General features: G+C 39.5%; 1 protein-coding gene and 1 long non-coding RNA gene across 2 annotated transcripts in view; one reads left to right on the top strand and one right to left on the bottom strand.

The window, feature by feature from the left end:
* Positions 1–9,897, bottom strand: part of LOC134172365 (uncharacterized) — a 33,841-nt gene that overhangs the window by 23,425 nt on the left and 519 nt on the right. The window contains exons 2-3 of the long non-coding RNA XR_009967905.1: positions 1,175–1,250; positions 391–509 (exon numbers count right to left, since the gene is read on the bottom strand). This is a non-coding gene — a long non-coding RNA (uncharacterized LOC134172365). The remainder of the gene's footprint in view (positions 1–390; positions 510–1,174; positions 1,251–9,897) is intronic.
* On the top strand, positions 3,866–9,815 carry RSL1D1 (ribosomal L1 domain containing 1). Its single transcript, XM_062635419.1, has 9 exons — positions 3,866–3,989; positions 4,076–4,215; positions 4,985–5,123; positions 5,457–5,605; positions 5,805–5,906; positions 6,869–6,962; positions 7,050–7,178; positions 7,936–8,142; positions 9,294–9,815. The coding sequence occupies exons 1-9, from the start codon at positions 3,963–3,965 to the stop codon at positions 9,618–9,620; spliced, it is 1,314 nt and encodes a 437-aa protein (XP_062491403.1). The 5' UTR covers positions 3,866–3,962; the 3' UTR covers positions 9,621–9,815.

Here is a 9,897-nt window from a genome sequence, read left to right as displayed (position 1 = left end):
GAAGGAGGGATTTGGTATTTTTGTTCCCCCCAGTATAATGGCATTTCTGGCAGTCTGTGTGCAGTGTGGTACTGGTGAGGATCACATCTAATTTCCCTGATTGTTGGCCAAAGTTTGTAGTGTAGATGTGGCTGAAGTGCATAGCCATGATGTAAATTACAAAAACATAAATTAAAATTCTATAAGTTAAGACCTTGTATGTCCTTGAACTGAAAGCCTTGGTATATGTAACAATAATTAAATGTAAAACAAAATAAATCTGAATGTGCAGCAGTACTAATTATTCTGCAACAGGAAAATAATGACTTGTTTGTGCAAGTTACAAGAAGTGAAGCACACTAAGTGGAGGAATGGGTACACCAATTGACTAACATTCCATCAACTACCTACCTGAAACTATTCCAGTTCCCTTGGTCATCTTTGCAGACAATAGGGAACCGGAACACAAACATGTCACCGGTTTCCTGAGACACTTCCTCTGGTAGTAAATTGTAAGCTTGAGCAACAACCTATTGATGATGGTGTAATAGTGTTGTAAGAAAAATGGCTGCTGTAAAGAGGTTTATCCACTGGGATATTTGCTGGTCATAAATTTTATGCCTCTCTACGAATTTTTATCAGCGGCATAAAAAACCCAGCGAAAATTGCTCAATGAAGAACCTCTGGTTTAGGCTACATATAGCACCAGTCAGTATATTAAAAACTATGTTAATTACAAGAAATGTGGTTTTGTAAGTGTTTATTACTGAATATTACCTAAGAAAAAAAGATTGTTTCAATGTCCCGACTATTTGATTCTGTGTTACTCTAGCTTTTTGGTTCTTAATGCAGACTGTTTAAATGATGGTGTTAAAGCAGATGAAATGTACTCCAGGCAAGACTGTTTTCTTCCTGAACTGATAGTTAAAGGGTCTTACTCTGTTGTTTTTGTATACCCTATAGAGGATTTGGTAAAAAAAAATATACCAACAAAATTGGAGTTACTATTGGAGATTTTATATTGTAAACCTGTTTCTTTCCTTGTGTTTATTTTAACACACTATAAACATTACAAAACATTTCTTCTGGAGAAGTGCTAGCAAGGAGTCTGGTTTTAATATAAAATTGAAATTTATGCTAACAACCCCCAAATCTGTTGTGTGTATATATAACTTTTAGTAGTGCATATCCTTACCTTGGCTTTCCTTCCACAAAAGTCTAATTTCCAATGTAAATTGGGGTTTTCTACATCTCCCCTCAGACACACACACCTAAAAAGTTCACATACTTCTGAATAAGAGTAATAAGAGATATGCCACAGAAAATATATGGACTCAGTCAGAGATCAATATGATCAGACAAAAAGCCATTTATTACAAAGCCTTAACCCCTTAAATACTATTTCTTACATGCACTTACAGTGATTTGGCATATTATGATTGGATACATGTCTTGAAGACCCTTTGCAACTAGCATATAATTGGTTAAGCACAGGTGTGGGAACTTGACCTCAAAAGCTTGCCAACAGTCCACAGTTCTCATTACCTCAGTGAATTCCATCTTCTTCTTATCTTGCTTGCTTAAGCTTCCTTGGGCCTCTCACGGCCTTGTTGTATCTTTCAGGATTTTCAAAGTTTATGTACCAATTATCCATTCTCCTGTGAGAACACTGTCTCCACAGAGATACGACAAACAAACTGTTGAATGAAAAAAAGGTACTTGAGGCTGTGCTCCTGTCATCTGTTAAGCCTGTAGAACTGGTGACAGGCAAAGGATTTTAACAAAACTTTGCCACTCATGTCATGAAGACAGGTGCCTCTATTCTTCTGTTGAAGTAGTCTTTGAGTGAGTAACTTGCACTGTGAGCACCCATGTCTGTGACAGTTAATTAGATTTTAGCTAGAGGCTTACACTGGGATTGCAGAGGAGCACAGTCTAATGAGAGCTAGTGCTTGAACTCCAAGGAAATTCTCTATTTTGTAAGGGGCTTAGTCCTGGATTAATTTCTGTATATTCTTTGTGCTAGCTATGTTGAAAGGAGTACACTTGTAGAGACCTGGGATTTTGACATCTGCCGTCAAATAACCTGGAGGAACACAAGCCTGGGAGTGGAATCATATTAAACCTCGAAAGACCTGTTTATAGCAGAAACAATTGCTACTTGTACTTCCATTTTGCTAGGAGAAAGTATAAAAGCAGGGGTATATAGAAACATCCTCTTAAGTAATGAGGTAGAATGGCTTCTAATTATGTAATTTTAAATCTTAGCATTTGAGTAAGTGTGACAAATGTGTTAAGAGAAAATACATTTATAATCAGGAAAGTTAAATTGAGGGCTACAGTAGAATATGTTTAGTGTTCAGCAATAGACATCAGTGATGAAAGTGACAAACCTCATTTCCCTTGTAAGACTATCTATTTGTGCACCTTGGATTAAAAGCACACTCTAGTTCATATTCATTGCATGCTGTATTCAGCTGAAATATTTCTTATCCAGAGATTAACCTACTTACCCAAGACAGCTGTGTATGAGCTGTGTCAAACACCTTTCAAGAGAAAATGATCATAATAAGTCAGTTAAACCACGTCGAGTAAAATTTAGTCATGTCAGACTTTAAATGTTGCAGAAAAATGTACTTGGATGAGACTGATATGTAAAAAAATTGTACTTGAGTCACCAATAATAGTCCCTCTAGTTTTGTCCTATTAATGCTCTGCTGACCCAGTACAGTCAGGCATCAAACATGCTGTTCAGTCGTCTCTTACAAGACTATTCTGGCTTATTTTCAGAAAGATGTTCCACTCATCTGACTTTTCTGGTTTGTTTTAACATGACACGCTAGTATGCTGATGTTTTATTAAAACATGGCTGCTCTAAAATATGCAAAGCCTGTGCAGAAGTAGGAGCAAGGCTAATAGAATTATCAGCTTATAAAACACCACAGCTGGTATCATCTGCACAAGTTCTGCCCGTGCTGAGAAGATTTTAATGAATCTGCCCTATTTGACTACTCCACATGTTCCTGGCCTGTCGGTAATTTCTCTGATCAATATTTTATATGACTACATGGCAACAAAGGACAGCTTTTCTAATTTCTTTTGTTCATTTGTATAAATCACAAAATACAAAATCCAAACTTCCATTTTCAAGGGTACTTTTTTTCACTCCTTAATATTTTTTTCACTTTAATATCAATATATGACCATATAGTTCTTTCCTAAATCTGGGGAAGCCTGGAAGCCATCAACTATTCCATTGTTGCTCATGAACACTTCCAGCAGAATGAAAATATAAATCATTACATAAAGCAGCTTGTCAAAAGAGGAGGGTATTTTAATTCCTTTCTCTTTGTACTGGCACACTGAAAGAGCAACTAATTTTGTTTGAAGACATCTAACGAGAAGGACTAAAGCCTTAAGTAGAAAAAGAGCAGGAAAAAAAAAACAGAGTGAATGACTTAAGACTCCTGACTTCATGTGTATTTGACACCTGGACTTCAGAAGACTGGCTTGGCTAAACAGGGACCTTACAACAGCATTCCAGTGCAAGACATGAGGTAAAATCAGGGACAGGCTGCAAAGAAGGTATCTAGAAACATTACTGAGGCATATAGAGGTTGACTTAGGAGAATAAAAGCTCACCTACAATTGAAATAGGCCAGGATGTCGGGGGCAAAAAAGAAGAGCTTCCACTGCTACAGTAGTAGCAAAAGACCAAACAAGCACATGTTGGGATGGATTAGGCTGTGATTCTGGGTCCAGCTCAGCTGCGTCCCAGGATGCGCAAAGCTGGATAAAGTCAGAGCCAGACTGTCACCCTCAGCGAGAAACTGGAGAGCTCGGATCCTCCGCACCACGGGGGGGCGCTAGCACACCACTCACGCTCCCAGGGTGGAGCGCAAGGGGGCGGGCTCCCGGCCCCGTCCCCGTCCGTGCCCCGGGAGGCTCTGTGTGCGCAGGCGCGGTGGCCGCACGTGGCAGGCATGGCGTACGGACTGGATCGCGCGCAGGTACTGCGGGGAGGTGGGCGGGAGCGTGGTCGGCCGTGCCGTGCTTGGCTTTAACCCCGGCTGCTGCCGGTGTGGTACCGTTGCAGGTGAAGAAGGCGGTGGAAGCGCTCTTGGCTTTCGCCAGCAGTAAATCCAAGGGAGGCCCGCTGCTCCTCAACGAGAACGAGAACTTCCATCTGCTGGTGACGGTCTGGAAGGTCCCGCGGGTGGCACAGGTTATCCGGATGTAAGGATTGCGCCCTCGGCTCTGCAGTGACACGGGCTGCTCGTGTCCTTTGGGTTGGAAAAGCGCGCTGTGTTCGTAATGAGCTTCAGGGGGTGATTGGCGTGGGCCTGGTTGTGAGGCCGCTGCTTTACACCCACACCACACACCGCATTCGGGTGAGGGGTGGCTTGGCTGTGCCTGCTTCATGCGCGCAGAGAATAGCGCGTCTGTTGGCTGTCACTTGCAAGGTGCGTGCCTTTCAATCCTGAAGCTCAAGAGAAGGAATCGACAGCTTTTTTTGTCCTAGGCCACGACCAAATCATTAGAAAGGTCCTTTCCTCTTTCTTATGGTGCCCCAATTCGAGTATGAATTACAAGTTTTTTTCCAAACTGTAGCCATGCCATACTGAGAAAGTTTACACCTGTTTATCTGTCACTGAAAAAGCATATTTACTACTGGATGTATTCGTGGTGTAAAGAAAGGAGAAAGGATGGTACTCTTCCTCTCCCCAGGACCTGTGTTGTAATGCAGGGCCCCTGGCAGGCCAGGTGGATTCAGTGTTTGTATCTGGCTGGAGCCCTGTATGTGACTGTTCTCCTTTTACAGCTCTAGATGCTTTAAAGAGTGTCTAAGTTCCACCAAGGGCATTTAACAAAGACCAGAATCCAGATACACAGCTTCTCTGTAGCACCTGTTAGAGAGTAATGATCTCGCAGGGTAGACCTAGTTCTGGAAAAAACTTCATTCTCCTCTTAGGCATTCCCTGTCCCTCTCATGTTCTCATTGTAGACCACTGCCCCATGGCATTCGCCCAGAAACAGCTGAGGTTTGCCTGTTCACAAAGGATGAACCAAACTTATCAGCAGAACAGACTGAGAATCTGTACAAGAAACTTTTACTCCAGCATGGGATCAGAAGCGTTAGCCAGGTAAGCAACTGGCAACCTCGCAGTGTAAAAGAATACTTAAATTCTTTGTAACTAGGAAATTATTTTATTGTCTTTAACCCTGATTTAGGTGTTATCATGTGCTGAAGTTCTGATTGGTGATTTGCAGTTACTGTGCAGGAGATCCATATTCAGTTCCTAAAACAAGTTCTGTGTCCTTTCCCTACTGATAGTCTTGAGCATTGTAAAGAAGTGCACCAAGATAGACCATCACTTACAGAAGTCAGTTCTGTGCAGTTCTAAGAAGTGTTCTAGGCTGTGTTTTCAGTTGTGTGGACTAAACTGAGTAAATTAATTGTGTAACATGTGTTGCAGATCATCTCATACAAAACTCTCAAAAAAGAGTATAAAATGTTTGAAGCAAAGCGTCGCCTCCTGAACAGATTTGATCTTTTTCTGTCTGATGACCGAATTAGAAGGCTCTTGCCCTCACATCTAGGAAAACACTTTTATGAAAGGAAAAAGTAGGTCTTTAAATTCTGTATATCCATTTTGCCTTTTTTTTTTTTTTTTTGAAGGTTAAATTCTTCTTGGTAAAGTTTTGGTAGGGTGGGCTTGGGGAGGAGATTGGTTTGGTTTGGTTTTGGGTTTGTATGTTTGGTTTTAATTTTTATTGGGGATTTGGTTGTTGTGTTTTCTAAATTACCCCCATCTCTTTTTTAGGGTACCTTTATCTGTTAACCTGAAAGCCAAAAATCTTGCTAAGGAACTACAAAAACACATCCAGGGGACTACACTCCCAGTGACCAACAAAGGGTGCTGTTAGTAAGTATGAGCAGATTAATACTTCCCTTGAAGGATGGTTGTATCTTAACTGTAGAAACTTTAAGTGAATTTCTTTTATTCCATTAAGATGTGAGTAAAAGAGGTTAAGGGTCACTACTCCAGATATGGGCCATTTTGAACCTTAATGTGTATAAAGAAAGTAGCTCCACTTAATGAGCAGTTTTACTGTAAAACTTTACTTTTTGTCTCCTTTTCTTTATGCCTCAGGACTTTCCAAGCACCAGTCACTGACAAACAGCATGCACAATCTTAGAAAAATATTACTGTTAAATTAGATAAAATCTCCTTACAAAATACTCTATTTTTTGTAACACGTTTTTCATTTATTGCGCATCTAAAAAGGTCTAAATTGGCAGTATGAAGGAAAATAATGAGGGAAATGGGGTTGTGCTCTCTACAACTGCCTGAAAGGAGGGTGAAGTGAGGAAGTGGCTGATCTCTTCTTGCAAGTGACAAGTGACAGGACAAGAGGAAATGGCCTCAAGGTGCACCAGGGGAGGTTTAGATTGGATAAGAACAACTTCTTCACCAAAAAGGTAGCCAGGCATTGGAGCAGGCTGCCCAGAGAAGTGATGAAATTGCAGTCCCTGGAAGTGTTCAGGGACTGCGTTGATGAGCCCTTAGTGATGTGGTTTAGTGGTGGACTTGGCAAGCCTGGGGTAACACTTGGACTTGATGATCTTGAAGGATCTTAGTTCTTTGATGCTATGAATATGCTTAGTAGTATAAGGCACAAGTTGCATGACCAAATACAGAAATGTTAAGGCAGGTAAATCTATTCTAAGTTTTACTACAAAAGACTTCTGCAGTAGCCAGCTATCCTTCATGAAAGTTAATTGCACATAAACAGGTGCTTTTAGTTTCTAGGTATGCCTAAAACCAAGTAAGTTAAAGCATGTTTATTTTGTCCACATATAAATATTACTATTAATTTCTTTCAGTACAGCACGTGTAGGTCACACTGGAATGAAAGTGAATGCGATACTAGATAATATCGTTGCAGCAGCTGAGGTGATTGCTAAGAAGTTACCAAAGGTACTGCAGGTTGATTGCATTAAAACCAAGTATGTTTATAATTCAGCCTTATTCTTTTTACATCATGTACTGGTTTTGTTGTTGCAGAACTGGAAAAATGTGAAAATTCTTCACCTCAAAACACTTAAGTCAGTTGCGCTGCCGATTTACACTGCAAATCTCTCCAACTTGGATGAGCTTGACAGCCAGCCGTCTCTCAGGAAAAAGGAAGTAAAGGTAAACAAAAACTTCTTCATACTTCCTGTAAAATCTTAGTGGAACAACCAGTTCTTTGGCTTGCTTCTATGCATTATAGTGTCTAATGTGTTGGGTTTAAAAGTTTTAACAGTTGTTTCCAGGCATTTGTGGCTACAAATGGGTTAGGTGCTCCTGGCTTTATGTGCTTCAAATAATCGGTAATACAATGAATGGTGGAATCTTCCAGACAGATTGGAAGGCAAACTGGAAATAAATAAGTTGAGCATTTCTAGCCCTAAACTTTAGGGATCTGAGATTCAGTCTTGAAACTTCTCCTTGTATTGTTTGTTTATATTTGCCTTCTGAAAATATATTCATTAATATATACATGGATTCAGAATATGCACCATTATTTGTTGGCTAATCAGTGGCATCTGAATAATCCACAAGCTCATACACTTGTATGGATGGGGGAGGCCCTCCCATACTTTAAAAAAGATAGTAAATAATTAGTTATTCCTCTGTACTAAGTTCTGCTTGTTACGTGCTTTTGTGTAAAATAGATTTGGAGCATATATACTCAAAGACTGTAATCTTTACATTATTGTTCACTTACTTCTGAGCTTTTTCTAGTAAACTGCTGGAAGTATTTTACATATGATTGACAAGTCTAAATCTATTCAACCACACTGTTTAAACTAATGTTGCTAGACTGTCTTAACCATATTAAAACAATTATACTTTTAAAAATGTATACTTGGGGGTTTGTCTGAGATATGCTTCCAATTAATTTTAGAAGAGAATGAGCAAGAAACCAAAGAAGTCAGCTAAAAAACAGAATTCAGGTCAAGTCACTTCAACAACTGACATTAATGCCGCTGCTGCTGCTCAGGAGCCTGTGGTAAAAGAGAAAGTAGGAGTTGTCCAAGAAGCAGGTGATCATAATGATGAAGAAATTCCTCAACTTGTGCCTATGGAAATAACGAGCTTAGCTGAACTGAAGGTAATTATTTAATAATATCTAGAATCTCCCAGTTCAGTTAAAAGTAAAGGTTTTGAACTGTTTAAATCTTCTGTTGCTTCTTGGGGATCAGTGTGCGTTAATATGCTTGAAGTAAACTGGATTTTTTGTGACTATATCATGAAAGCGACTGTTGAGTGTATGAGGGGGTGCTTTGGGAAGGTGGTTAGTTTGCTTTGGGCTTAGGGTTTTTTTAATATATAAGTATTTCTTTTTTTTTTTTAGTTACCCCCTCTTACAGACAGTAATATGCAACATAACAATCACATAATACAAATTGAGAGCTGGCAGCTTGTATGAATTACTCTATGGACTTAACTGTTGCAGGAGATAATGTGGATCGTGTCATTAACATGTCTGCAAAACTCCCAGGCTGATTATACTAAATTTTAACAAATATCTGGAAAAAATACTTGGATTAATAAAACAGTAACATTTAGAAATTCAAATTAGTTGTACTGCATTTGTGATTGGGACATATCCTTGAACTCTAACTATGTGCTACTTCAGGAATACCCAATGAAAATTATGATTATGTGCAAGCCTGCCAAAAAACCTCATACAGGTTCAAGCTGCACTCATGTATGACAGGCCTACATTAGTGCATGTGATGTGATCACCAGAGTCCTGTTTCCAGAGACCAGTGACAATTACAAATAGAGTTTGACTGTATGAACTGTCCTGGTGACAGCAGCCCTCTTTCATGAGGGCCGTTTGGGAACACATGATGAACTCCAAGGAATACTGGGCATAGTGTCATTCTGTGTGTGTGTACAGCTGAACTTCCAATAGATCTGATCGCTACCCAGTCTATTAAGCCTGGAAATGTGTCAAGAGGAGGACTGTGGTTTTAAGCTAGCAGAGGAGCGCGACTTAACTGGTCAGGAGGATCCTTGCATCTGTCAAATCTGTTTACTTACTTTTTTCTTTTTTTTTTCTTATTATTTTTATGACTTAGTTGTGTTTCACCTTCTGCTTCCAGAGTGAAATATGAACACATTATTTCGGCTAGGGCACTGTTCAGTTAATAAAAAGCATTTGTCTTTTATAATAGATTTCATTAATGCTGCTTCCTGGAAAAAATGTAAAGATGTTTCTTAGGTGGAAGGTTAACTTATGTGTCTTAAATACAGGCAGTGGAACCAAGTCTAGAAAAAGGTGATAGCGTGGTCAAGAAAATGAAAACACCCCTTGGTAAGAGAAAGAAACAACCTTCAGCTCTCAAGACTCCAAAACATGAAGCTGCAGAAGAGTGTGCAGACTTGCAGACAAAACAGAAAAAACCCAAGCAGCTCAGCATGCCAAAGGAAGCAGTAAAAGAGATGAAAAAGACTACCAAAAAACCTGAAGCAAAGTCTTTTGCAACATCCAAAGCTGGCAGATCGATCCAGTCAGCCAAGAAGTCTTCAAAAACACCGAAGCAAGCATCAAAGAAAGTGCGCAAGCTACAGACACAATGAGGTTGTCTGTTGTAATACATTTTATATAGTCATTCACTGGCATCATTTAGTAAAAAATATATTGATGAAGTAGAAACCCTTAAGAAAATCTCATGCTAAGAGGGTGTTTTTTTTTTTTTTACTGAGACCTGTAATGATTCAGTTATGTTTCCTTCTGACTGATGAGCTGGAGTAAATAAACTCAAATTGGCTGTATTTCTTTACCTTTTCATCTTTTCCTGGCCCCAACTAAAAGCATTAAAATTCTTTTAAGTGTCAAAGGGCAGGGAGGGGACTA

The sequence above is a fragment of the Pezoporus occidentalis genome, unplaced genomic scaffold, assembly GCF_034315485.1.
Source record: "Pezoporus occidentalis ecotype Australia unplaced genomic scaffold, CSIRO_AGI_Poc_V1 ctg113, whole genome shotgun sequence".
Lineage (NCBI taxonomy): Eukaryota > Metazoa > Chordata > Aves > Psittaciformes > Psittacidae > Pezoporus > Pezoporus occidentalis.
Note: the sequence above shows the minus strand (reverse complement) of the source record. Positions and strands in the feature narration are given on the sequence as shown.

What these genes read in the sequence shown, in the direction of transcription:
- RSL1D1 (XM_062635419.1), top strand. Translation starts at nt 3,963, where the DNA reads ATGGCGTACGGACTGGATCGCGCGCAG. An exon ending in GTGGCACAGGTTATCCGGAT is followed by an intron (nt 4,216 to 4,984) that starts GTAAGGATTGCG and finishes TTCTCATTGTAG; the next exon opens with ACCACTGCCCCATGGCATTC. An exon ending in CGAGCTTAGCTGAACTGAAG is followed by an intron (nt 8,143 to 9,293) that starts GTAATTATTTAA and finishes TCTTAAATACAG; the next exon opens with GCAGTGGAACCAAGTCTAGA.